We start from the raw sequence: 12,125 nt of genomic DNA, 5'->3' as shown, positions 1-12,125 counted from the left end.
TCACATCTAACAAGATCTAATTAACCACTCCTCCATTCTGTCGCGTCTGCTTTGTGTGTGTATGCACACTCAAGTCATGTCCGACTCTGGTTTCCAACCCCTATGGACTACTGCCCCCCAGGCTCCTGTCGCTGGGTTGTCATTTCCTTCCCTGGGGGATCTTCCCCACCCAGGGATTGAACCCACATCTCTTGCTTCTTTTGCACTGATAGGCAGATTGTTTACCACTAGCAACACCTTACTCTCTAAAGGAATGGACTCCACAAAAGCAGCAAATAGTTTTTATTTCCACAACACAACCCATCTTCCTTTTCTCCCAGGAGCATAAAATTGACCTCAGCCATCAAAGCAGAGGACAAAAGCTGATAAGTGACAGAAGGCAAAGGGTTACTAGAAAAATAGATTCTGCCCAAGGCTCTCCTAGGGATTCAAATCCCTGTCCCAAGGCTCCCCTCCAGGGCTCACCAAATGGAGGGAACTAAGCACATGAAGAGAGGCTGGAAACTGACAAGGGGATTTTACAGAAAAGGAAAGGAGCCTGGCGGTGAAAAGACCTGAGGGATTGGGGTGGGGGAGGAGCCTTGCTCCTAGATTAGTGCTGAAAAAGGAAGGGGGAAGAAATAATTGGATGATGTATGTAGTTTCCATCATGTCGACCATTCCAGATCTCACTGAAGCTAAATTCTGGCCAGTCTATGGAGGTAGAAATTGGGGATGGAAGGAAAATTAGAATCCTTCCTACTTCCCCCAGAGAGTAGACTGTTGATTATCCAGCTCTACCCTTTTCCCAGCCTGCCTCCCCCAAAAAAGCTTCCAAATCCCTTAGCTAAAATTTGCATCAGAAAATGGAATGAGGGCTGTCATGAGTCTTGCCCAAATCCTCCAGCCTCAGAACTGACATGAAAGTTGAACAGGAATGGGGAAAGGGAAGTTTAGTAATGAGATTACAACCTCCCGTCATCCCCTACTCAAAAACTCAGATCCCTGGGCAGACAGGAAGGGAACACCAGGCAGCTGTTGTCATCAGGGACCCATGCAGACCTGTTGAACAGACCCAGTAGGTGAGAGAAAGCTGAGCTGGAGGCTAGGAGAGTTTATTAGACTCCTAGAAGTAGAAGCAGGGGCCTGGGGTCAAAGGAGCATGAAGCAACGCAAGAACGGGAGCATTTTAGCCCCCAAACTTAATGGGCCACCTTCCACCACCACCCGCCCCCCTAGTGCTAACCAGAGGGGCCCATGCGGGTGGCAGGCTGATCAAGGGCAGAGCTTGATGCGGGTGCCCTTGGAGAGCACCCGGAAGAAAGGGAAGACACGCTCGCCCAAGAAGGCAGCCGAAAAGGTGTGCACATGAGCCAGAGTCTCTGCATTGTAGAAGCCCAGGCGCCCAGCCTCATAGTCCAGGTACACGCCAAACCGCCGTGGTTTCTCACTTGGGCTCAGCAGTGTCTGCTCCGTTGAGCTTTGTGCCTGGTAGCGTTTGCCATTGGTGCCCACACACCACACTTCCCGCTGGAGCAGGGGCTGCTGGGGCAGGTGGAGGCGGCGGCGGCGGTGGTGATGGCGAGAGGAGCTGGCATCCCCACTGCCCACAGAGGACCCCCCAGAGCCCACCTTCTCCTTATGATGGGTTGATTCACGGGCAGCACCCACCGCCCAGCCCCGCCGCCCACCCACCTCTACCTCCCAGTAGTGCCGGCCAGAGCGGAAGCCCTGGGCCCCCAGCACGCAGCAGTCGGCCGAGAAGCGCTTGGAATGGTCAGCAACCTCCTGCCGCCTCTCTGCCAGGCGGACCCCCCGGCGGTCGGGAGACAGCATCAGAGCCGGGTGAGCCGTGTCAGGGTCCAGCGTCAGGTCCACTTGGGAGGAGGGAGGACAAATACGCCAGGGCTGGAACGACTGCTCCCTGTTGGTGGCTAACTCCAAAGTTTGGCCTTTCCTGCTGCCCTCCCCCTTCACCTCTTGACCTCCCCACCATCCAGCTGTCTTCAGCTCCCTGCCCCAACAGAGTCTGGGCTCAAGTTCCTAGGGGCTCCACTTTTTTTCCCCACTGTTTTCAGGACACCAGACAGGTTTTCCCTCTGGTCCTGCTTTTACTCCCTAACACCCACCTGGGCTAGAACAAAAATGCTGCTCTCAGCTTGAAGCCCCAACTGGCCTGCCTTTATCCTGCTCCAATTTCAGCACCCATTCCCCCAGGGCCCAACTTTCCCTCAGAACCCAATCTCAGGTCTGTGAAGGGGAAGGCAAAGGAAGGTCGAACAGGTGACCTCCCTACCTCGGGCAGCCTGACAGAACATCCGGCTCATTTTCCTCACGATGGCGTCTGTCAGGAAGTCATGGCTATGGGGTTGACACGGGTCAGGGGACCAGACCTCTGGGGGCTGCAGCTGTACCTCTTCACACCTGGAGAAGGGGACCGGGCAGGGGGTGGGACCATGATATTCCCCCAGAGGGAAGAGCAGAAGCTGAGGGGAAGGAGAGGGTCCAGGAGGCAGAAACTCAGGTCCTGGGGAAGGAAGGAGAGGAGCGGGATATCCAAGAGATGCAGGGATGGGGAACCAGATGCCATTGGGTCAAAGGATAAAGGGTGAGAACACACCTATTGAAAGTCTCCTTGATGTCCTGGGAATAACAAAAAGAGGGAGAGGGAGAAAGAAACAGAGAGTCAGCTGCACAGGGATGGTTCCCTTCTCCCCATCTGATTCCAGCCAGAGAAAGAACTGAACTTGGACAGTGAGTGAGAAAGCATATACAAGGCCTTTGATAAACACGCATCCATCTCAATCACCCATATGACTCATGCCTAATTTAACCCATCCTGCTGTGAGCCCACCAGAATTTACAGCCCCAGTAAAAGAATTTTCACAATATGACTTGGTCCTATCTTTCAAGATGTTAATGTCAAAAATTCTTTTCCAAACTCTTAAAATCCTTTTACAAACAATCTTCATTCTTTTCATTAGGTACATTTATCACACACCACATTCAGTATCAACTAATCTGTCTCCAGCCTCAAAAATTTGGGTTAAATCATTGTGGGTTCCTCCCAATGAGAAGAGAGGCAGCTCTGGACAGGTGTTTGGTAAGCACCACCTGATACAGCTGACACAGGGCTCTGGGGGGGTGGACAAGGAAGGGGCCATTGCTTACCTGGAGCAGCCGCAGGCCCCCTTGCTGGCTTCGCTCCTGGGCCTCAGCCAGCAGGCGGCTCAGCTGGGCAGCCTGCTCTGAGAGGCGGCTGGCTGCTGCTCCTGCACGCCCCAGCTGAGCTTCGTGCATCTCTCGGAGGCGCCGCTCTAGCCCTGCCTGTTCTTCCGCCAGAAATCGTGTCAGCCGACCAAATTCTGAGGCCACAGCTGCCAGCTCTGACTTCATCTGGCTCTGGGATGATGCAAAGGGGATGGTGGATACCACCTCAACACACAGAAACAAACCTCCAATTTGGTAACTGCTGCCCCTCAATCCAAGGCAAAGGAGCCCTACATTCTGAATGGAAAAGAGCCCCTGACCCCTTCCCCATCTCCTGGCTTTAGCAGGCTTTAGCATGCTCCTGGCACAATGGTCCCAAACCCACCAACCACTGCCTGCAACGCTTATCTACACCTTGGCTACTTGACTCTTCAGGTCTAAGCTTAAATATTCCTGAGAAAAGTCTTCTCTCTCTTCCAGATCTAAATCAGGGTCACTTACATAAATATCGTATCTTCTCGTGGCATATGCCTCAATTTGAAAAGTTATATTTACATTGGAGTATCTTTAAAAATCCTCTTTCCCCACTGCTCTGTAAGCTCTGTTGCCACAGGATCCTCAGACCCTGGAACAGTGCCGACTACCAAGTAGGTGCTTGGTGAGAAGTTTTTGAAATAAATAAAAAATTCAGGAATCAAGATACAAAATCAGGGTCCTGGCTATTCCACTAATGACCATGGGAAGGTCACCCAATCCTTCTAGGTCAGATGTCAGTAAATTTTCCATAAAGGGTCAGATTCGATTTTACACTTTATGGGCCATGAGGCAAAATCAAAAATATTATGTAGATAATGTTAATATATAAAGAGAGAAGACCTCTACCCATTCCCACCCCATTTGCCTCGGAAGGGCAACCCTGGATGATCAGCACAATTTTTACCCAGATATAAGCTGGAGACATTCTTAAGGGTATGTAAAAAGAATTAAAAGGCCAGAGTATGCAGGGAAGTCCTGGCTGGTCAAGTATGTGAAGAAAATAGTTTCACTCTCTATCCCAGTGAAACTCAGTTCCTGACACCGCTGCACCCCAGGAGCCCAACATCTCAATTTGGGCAGCAGGCTAGAAGCAAGAAAATCCCTGACTCCCAGACTCAAGATTCCCACTAGGTGCCCAGCAACAAAGTCCCTAATGTATAGGTGGCAATGAATGAGCATGGGTCCTGGAAAGTGGCAAGGCTCAGCCACCCTGCCAGGATGGCAGGCACTGGAGAGATGGGGGCGACGTCAGATAGGAGGGATGCCCTGGCTTGGTGTCCAAAGCTCATTGCCAGGTCATTCCAGTGCCTACCAGCTTTACAAAAAGAGGCAGGAGTAAAGGGCTGGAATTAGGGGGAAAATATACTCCATGGGGAGGCGTAAGCAATAAAGAAAAAAGGCTGAAAAACACCAGACTAGAAGATAATAGGTCTCTATAATGCTGACATTCCTCCACTCATGCCTTGCCCACCACCTGACATCTGTCTTGGAACCTGGAGCTTCTCTGACAGCTGGTATGTGAAGTTTGCCTTGCCCTCTTCTGTCCTCTGTGCTATCTGGAGTGATGGTATGGGGCAGCAGGTCTAGGGTTAAGTGTCTGGGATGGTAAACCTGCTCTGCAACCTTGAGCCAGGGACCAGCCCTCTCCAAGCTAAACCTATTTCATTCCATTTTGGAACCTAGGAATAAACATGCCTCTTGATTTGCTAAGGCTTCTCTGGTGGCTCAGATGGTAAAGAATCTGCCTGCAATGCAGGAGACCTGGTTTCAATCCCTGGGTCATGAAGATACCCTGGAGAAGGGAATGGCAACCTACTGCAGTAGTCTTGCCTGGAGAATTCCATGGACAGAGGAGTCTGTTGGGCTACAGTTCATGGGATTGCAGAGTTGGATACAAATGAACGACTAACTCTTTCTTTGAGCTGCTAAGACCCCTCTCCTCACAGACACCCAAGAAGGTGTCTACTTCTCTCCCAGGCCTTGGCTGTCCCTCTTCAGAGGATCCAGTCACCACTTGTGAGAGCCCATCTTTCCTGTTCTAACCACAGAAACAGTCAGTCAGCCCTGTCAAGGACATTCACTCACCTTCAACTCTGTCACCCGCCTCTCCTCCTTGGCCTTCATCTTCTGCACAGCCTCCAGGTGCTTCCTCAGCGGTTCCACATGCCCCTGCAGTTTGGCCTAAAGAGATGGAGAAAGGAAAGTTAGAGGTCTTGGACAGGAGAAGCACGTGCCCTCAAAGGCCATATCCCCCATTCTACCTGCAGTGGTTTGGGCTCAAAGCCTGATACCCATTACAGGTATTAAATGAGCATCAAATTCCCTTCCTCCCCTTTCTTCTCTTCAGATGATGACAAAGGCTTTCAACCCTCCTCCTGAACTCATGTACAAAGTCTACAAGTTAAGATTCTGGGACATCCTTGGCAGTCCAGCAGTTAAGACTCTGCACTTCCACTGCACAGGGCACAGGTTCAGTCCCCGGTCAGGGAAATAAGATCCGGCATGCCACTCGGCCTGGTCAAAATAATAAAGGTAGGATCCTGATGACTACACAGCACCACACTCAAGAGTTGGGAGTGAACATGGCTTGAGCCCCTCAATGCACAGTCTTTCCATATGAATGCTCTTACATATGGTCCCTTCCTTCTCATAAGCAATCTTCCTTATAATTTTCAACTCTAAATACTTTTCTGATGATTTTATGCCTATGCTAAAAATCTTTCAACAGTTCTCCATGACTTGCAATATATGAGGCTCTCATTGCACCTTCATTTCTAGCTCCCCTCCTATACCTCCTGCACACAGAATCTTTAGTTTTAGTCACATAAAACTTCTAGTCTTTTCCTGAGCATAATTCCATACTTTTATCCATGCTACTCCCTCTGTCTGGGACTGCCCTTCTACACTTAGCCCAAGGCATTCTTCCTTTAAAACCCAGCTACCTGTCCATGCCCCTGATGCTCCCCGTCCATGGCCCTGATGCTCTCCACCCTCAACTTCCTCTGTGATCCCAAGGAACATGAATACACCTTTATAATACTTCCCTGCACTGTAGTCACTTACATGTGTTCTGTCCCTAAGACACACAGGCTCATGGGAGCATGGACCCCATTTATTTTAATTTCTATGCTTCTCTCCCACTCAATTACTTGCTAAATGGAAGACAAATACACTTTCCTCCTAAAGTTTTAACTCGTGCAACAAAAATGCACTTGAGCTCTGTGTTCTAATCGTTTGTAACAGAATCTTGTGCTTTAAAGACCAGAATGGATAACCCTGGTTTTTGTGCCCTTTCCTTTTTTATGCCTTCTACTACTTCTGCCTTTCTACCTCCTTTTCCTTGGGGGGTAATACAGCCTAGAAGAGCTCACACCTAGACTCAGATCTGAACCTGAATGCAGGCAAGTGACCATGCTTCAAGTTACCTCACCTTAAAAAGGGAACTAGGAATAAGAGAATCTACCTTGTGGACATGATGCTTAGCACAATGTCTGACACAGAACAAAAGATCAGTACTAAATGTTATCTAGAATTCCCTACCCAGGCCTAAGCTCCCAATGACAATCTGATAATGACCCTTGATCTAAAGAGGTTACTGACCCAGTGCACAAAAGGTAGTCATTGCAAGGTTAAATAGTTGAAAAAAAAATCATAATAAAATTACAATCAATCCATAACATAAAAATAGCATAAACAACACAAAAATTTGCCTTTTGCCATTATTTTCTATTTTTTTCCAGTAGGGTCAATAATTTCAACTCTATTAATTCAACATTTATGCTTATATTTCTTATTTAATATTTTTCCTAAATTATGGACAAAAAATTCCTACACGAATCCAAATAGAGTACCATTTAAGAGAAATTTTCAAGAACCTTTAACTTTTTTTGAAGCTTTATTTATATATCATTTGTGCATTATTACCTATTCAATAAAGAAATATTTCTACAAAACAACACTGTGCCAAGCTAGTGCTAGTTAGTGTGTGTATCTGAAAAGAAACTACCTGCCTGTAAAATACCCTGTAATTTAGAAGAGGAGACTCAAAAAATTAGTTGGACATAATAAAATGTATGTATTTACATTTACTGATCAGTTAATGTCAGACTTTGTGTTTAGTGGCCTCTTCAAATTGCAGAGCTCTACTGGGCTGGCATTCAAAAGCTATGGCTAACACAAATTAAAATCCAGTTTCAGAAGTTCTTCAGAAGAGTTCTGCAAGGAGAGGGTGGAGAAGGGATGGAATGCCCCATGGATATGCCACCCTGGGATCCAGTTAACCAAGTGACTACACATTGATGGGTACAGGTAACTAGAAGCCAAGAGGATACAAAAGGGAAGGACAAAAGGAGCTCACAATGTCCCCTAATAATGTAGGGCCTAAAAGGCAGGTGGTAGTACCAGTGCAGTGATTTCCATAGTAGCCTGGGCTTTCTAAAGATAACCCTCCCTTGTCAGTGATTCAGAATCAATGATGGTAGGGCCCACCGTACTTCTGAAAACCTCCACTAATAACTGGAACAATCAGCCAGGTTTGACAATCACTCTGTGGGAGGAACAGTTACTTGTCATAAGGGGTGTATATTTGTCTTAACTGTACATACCACTCCCAGCTGAGAAGCTCTAGACATCTTACTCTGAAACTGGAGTAATGATAATAAAACCCAAATGAAGTTACTGTACAAATCAGGAGAAGATTATGAAAACACAGGTCATAAAACAGAAAAGCTCTGTGCAGACTACACAGAAGCAGCTACCCTCTCCTCCTGGTTCCACTTCTACAAACCATCTGGCCCTTCGGTAAATGTTATTTCTACCAGCTATCTCACACACAAATCTCCTTTACCTGTGTCCGAAAAGATGTTAACTAAATTAGAATCAAACTTCGAGAAGAAAAGTCACATGTCAGAAAAATCAAACAACAGACATCTAAATAGTGGTGATGTTGTAAAACAGTATAGGCCAGGAAAGGCGGGGCGGGGGGAGGCGGTGTAGTTACGAGGAACTGTGTGGCCCTGTGTGTATATTACTTACATCTCTCTGTTTCTGTTTCCCTTCCGTTTCCCAATCTGTAAAACGGGAATACAAACCACAGCAAACTCACAGGTTTTCAATTTTAAATGAGACAGTCCAAGAAAAAGTGCTTAGTACAGTGCAGGGGTACATAGTAAGTGTTCAGTAAACATTAACTTTTAATCCTGGAGAAATTATAAAGTTCAAAGACATTCAGAGACTAAGGGCCAGATCTTCTGACTTAAAAGCCTATCCCTCTTTTTAAATACCCAGGAAAGGTAAGAAGTGCTGGCCAGTACGAAAGAATGATTCCGCAAGGAGAAAACAAAGCCATATCTTGGAGTGGGTGGGGAACCCATTAGAACAAGAGCAGAGCATATGAGTCTGATTCTAGTAGTCAATACACACTTCTGTTCCTCAGAACACCTTATTATTTGAGGCCCAAGCTCTTTCCTGGAGAAGGAAATGGCAACCCACTCCAGTATTCTTGCCTGGAAAATTCCATGGACAGAGGAGCCTGGCAGGCTACAGTCCATGGGGTCGCAAAGAGTCGGCCAGGACTTTATGACTGAGCAAGTTCTTCCCATTTCTAGAGGTTTTAATCAGGGATAGAGTTTTAAGAGTCATTCACAGTTAAATAAGACGGGTGGTAAAGCCCTAAGGGCTTGTCACTTGCATTTCTATAACTTAGGGACAGTGAAGTGCAAAACAGCAGTGGCTTTTCCCCAAGAGACAAAGTCCAGTGATATGACATCACCAGATTTCGTTTGAGGAAGCCAGTCTTCCCTGGTCTTCTCCACAGTGTCTACTTTGTCTGTGTCCAGGATCCTTCTCACTCTAACCATCCTGGTGCCAGTAAGTGCTTAGGTAAGGAGAATCAGCTCAACAGTGCACGAGGATCTCTGGACGGGAAAGACACCATTTCCTTTCCCCAGTTTCTCTTACTTCTTCTCCACCCCAACTAAACTCCCATCTTCTACTCTCACCTTGTACTCCTGCACCACCTCCTCCAATGGCACCACGCTGTGCTGTTTGTGGTTCCTGGATTCTCGACATACCACACAGATGGCCTCTTCATCCACCTCGCAGAAGAGCTTCAGGGCTTCTTGGTGTTTGGGACAAATGCCCTGCTCGTTCCCACGGCTCCCCCGACCAGCGGTTGGGTGCATCTGCCGAATCACCTGGACCATGTTGGCCAGCTGCAGGTTGGGCCGGAAGCTCCGCCTAGGAAAGCTCTTGCGGCACTGAGGGCAGGTGAAGCACCTCCGAGGAGTTGGAGGCGGGGGCAGTGGGGTGACGGGATCTAGCTCCTCTTCCTCGTCCTCCTCCAGCACTTCCTCCTCGTCCTCCTCCTCCTCTCCCCTCAGGTCCTCCTCCATATCCCCCAAGTAGTAGTCCAGGTCTTCCTCCTCCTCCTCCTCCTCCCACACGTAGTCCATGTTGTCCCAGTTGGATCCGCCCATGCCACTGGTCCAGAACACACCCTCTTCTTCCTCCTCGACCTCCTCCTCCATGTCGCCCTCATAGTCTTCATCGCGCATAGGGGTGTCCCAACCCCCACCGGCCCCCACAGCCTCCACTTCTTCCTCCTCTGCATCCTCCTCCTCTTCCTCCCGGTCTAACTCTTCTCTGTCCTCTTCATCCTCCCCTCCCCACAACTGGGTTACACACACTCGGCAGAAGTTGTGCCCGCAGCCGATGGACACGGGGTCCGTGAAGTAATCGAGGCAGATAGCGCACACCGCCTCCTCCTGAAGGGTCTGCACAGGGTTGGGTGCCATGGCAACGGCAGCCATCTTAAGTGTCCAGTCAGCCAGTATAGACGGGTGGTGAGTGGTGGGGGCGGGGGGCGGGGGGGTCTTCCCTCTCAGACTCCCTGACGACCCAGCCCCACCCCCAGCCCTGCCCCTCCACACCTCGCCTCAAGCGCAGCCAAAGAAATGTCCTCCCGACAACACACCCCTGCACACAGAGTTCCCTACTCCCAGACCACAACCGAGTCCCTGAAAGGGGAGGGGACAGAGCTGAGCGATACCGCCAAGTCCCTCAGGTGGCCCTGAGTGCAAATCTGCCCCAACGCTCCCTTGGCCTCCTCATAAACCCCCGCCCCTCCTCACTTCCTGGCTCCGCCCCCTCACTTCCGGCCTCCCCTAACACTTCCGGTGCTGCTAACCACCCAAGATCGCGAGCTCCCTCCCAGGTCACGCTACGCCCCTTTCTGCCCCCGCTTCCCCGCCCCGGGTCTCCAGATGACAGGAAACGGTGAGGCGACGCTCTAGCAGGCACTCAGGAACAGGGAGGGAGGCCTAAAAGGACGGAGGCGTACGACTCTGTAATGCGAGGGAGTGGGGAACGCAGACGAAACTGAAAGCCCGGCCTCCCCCATCGCCCGCCACTGGGGATAAATTTCGGGGGACCTTGGAAGGGCTTGGCACCCGTCTACTCTCTATGCTATGACCGTATCGGCCCAGCGCCATCCTACCGACCGGACACGGAGAACTGCAGCAGGAACTCCCCACGGCCGATACCGGAAATGGGAAGGGCGGGTGTCGGTGAGAACCCTGAAGTACTTCCGGCCCATCTAGGCGAAGGACTTTGTTGTTTGAAGACTCCGAGAGTCGGTCCGAGACTGACTAGGGGGCGGGGTCTGTAGAAGTGCGGTGGAGGTGGGACCGGAGACCCCTCCCATCCTCCCAGCTGTAGTTGGCATTTCCACACACTTTGTAGAAACTACCGTCGGTCACTGTCGCTTCGTTTAGATGAACTTTCTTAACTGCCATCGGTAAAGGAACAGTAGCAAATCATGACATGCACATTCACACAGTGGAACACTTCAGATGTAAAAAAGGGAATCCTCCCCAAAATGTACAAATGAAATGAAAAAACCAAGGTGCTAAACAATCTATAGAGTATAATTGTAAACAAGGGAAAGGGATGGGATGTTTAGCTTTATAAGTGACTAAGTGAAGTCGCTCAGTCGTGTCCGACTCTGCGACCCCGTGAACTTGTAGCCTACCAGGCTCCTCCGTCCATGGGATTCTCCAGGCAAGAGTACTGCTCAACACCAGGGATCAAACCCGGGTCTCCAGCATTGGAGGCAGATGCTTTAACCTCTGAGCCACCAGAATCCTGTGCTAATTCATAAAGGGTAGTTCCTATCTCAGAGGGTTTAGTGAAATTACTGTTGTGCAAAACTATTATAATATTGCCTAGCACACAGTAAATGAGATATAAGGTTTAGCTATCCATCATTATCATCGTTGTTGTCTATCTCTGGATGAATATTAGTGTATCTAGGACACTTTTCTGTAAATGTCGTTCTGTCTCTTTTGAACTTGAACCAAGTCAATGTATTGCCTTAAAGAAAAAAGAAATAATTTTGTTTCCCACCCCCCAAGTGCTATTGAGTCCTTCAGCTCTTTCTGAGCTGTGCACCGCGCGTGCTCCACGCCCAGAATACTTCGAGGTCTGTCTTCGTGGAGTCCCAGTGTAAGAGCAGGGGCTCAAACTGGGTTTGCGGCATTGGGTTTTACTTGAGAGAATCCTAGCTAGGATGTAGAACGGTATCGGTAAAGATGCTGCTGTGGTACCTGGAGCATCTCAGCCAAATGGATTGTTTGTTTGTGCGATAGAAATAATACTTGATGTTTTTAAAAAACATGATCTTGCTTAATTAAAAAAATTTTTTTTGGACAGCAGGGAAAGTTACGGGACTCTCTAGTGAGTGTTGGGCGCTGCGCAATGCCAGAACTGGGCACGCAGAATTGACCCTGATCTCGAGGCGCTTCTCACCTCTTGTGGAAACTCCAAAATGACATGTGCTTTATAAAATGGTGGTCAGAACGCGCCCAAACTACGAATCTTCGTGCATAAACTATGTACTAGGC

The 12,125-nt window shown here is 49.0% G+C and overlaps 1 protein-coding gene across 3 annotated transcripts; it reads right to left on the bottom strand.

Moving 5' to 3' along the window:
* Positions 1–265: 265 nt before the first annotated feature.
* TRIM41 (tripartite motif containing 41) lies at positions 266–10,776 on the bottom strand. Of its 3 annotated transcripts, XM_042250393.1 has the most exons (7): positions 9,225–10,776; positions 5,311–5,406; positions 3,151–3,414; positions 2,600–2,622; positions 2,276–2,403; positions 1,675–1,856; positions 266–1,041 (listed from the first exon to the last, which is right to left on the bottom strand). In XM_042250393.1, the coding sequence occupies exons 1-7, from the start codon at positions 10,032–10,034 to the stop codon at positions 1,024–1,026; spliced, it is 1,521 nt and encodes a 506-aa protein (XP_042106327.1). In that variant the 5' UTR covers positions 10,035–10,776; the 3' UTR covers positions 266–1,023. The 3 variants fall into 3 exon arrangements, with proteins under 3 accessions (XP_042106327.1, XP_004008786.3, XP_042106328.1); XM_004008737.4 differs by having other exon boundaries at positions 266–1,856; positions 3,151–3,381; XM_042250394.2 differs by lacking the exons at positions 266–1,041; positions 1,675–1,856; positions 2,600–2,622 and having other exon boundaries at positions 2,295–2,403.
* Positions 10,777–12,125: the final 1,349 nt, after the last annotated feature.

This window comes from Ovis aries, chromosome 5 (genome assembly GCF_016772045.2).
Source record: "Ovis aries strain OAR_USU_Benz2616 breed Rambouillet chromosome 5, ARS-UI_Ramb_v3.0, whole genome shotgun sequence".
Lineage (NCBI taxonomy): Eukaryota > Metazoa > Chordata > Mammalia > Artiodactyla > Bovidae > Ovis > Ovis aries.
This window is presented reverse-complemented; position numbering and strand designations above follow the sequence as displayed.

Coding starts and splice junctions, on each gene's coding strand:
- TRIM41 (XM_004008737.4), bottom strand. CDS start 10,034: ATGGCTGCCGTTGCCATGGCACCCAACCCTGTGCAGACCCTTCAGGAG. Junction 5,407..9,224: donor AGGTGGTGCAGGAGTACAAG/GTGAGAGTAGAA, acceptor CCATCTCTTTAG/GCCAAACTGCAGGGGCATGT. Junction 3,382..5,310: donor GGCGGGTGACAGAGTTGAAG/GTGAGTGAATGT, acceptor GCATCATCCCAG/AGCCAGATGAAGTCAGAGCT.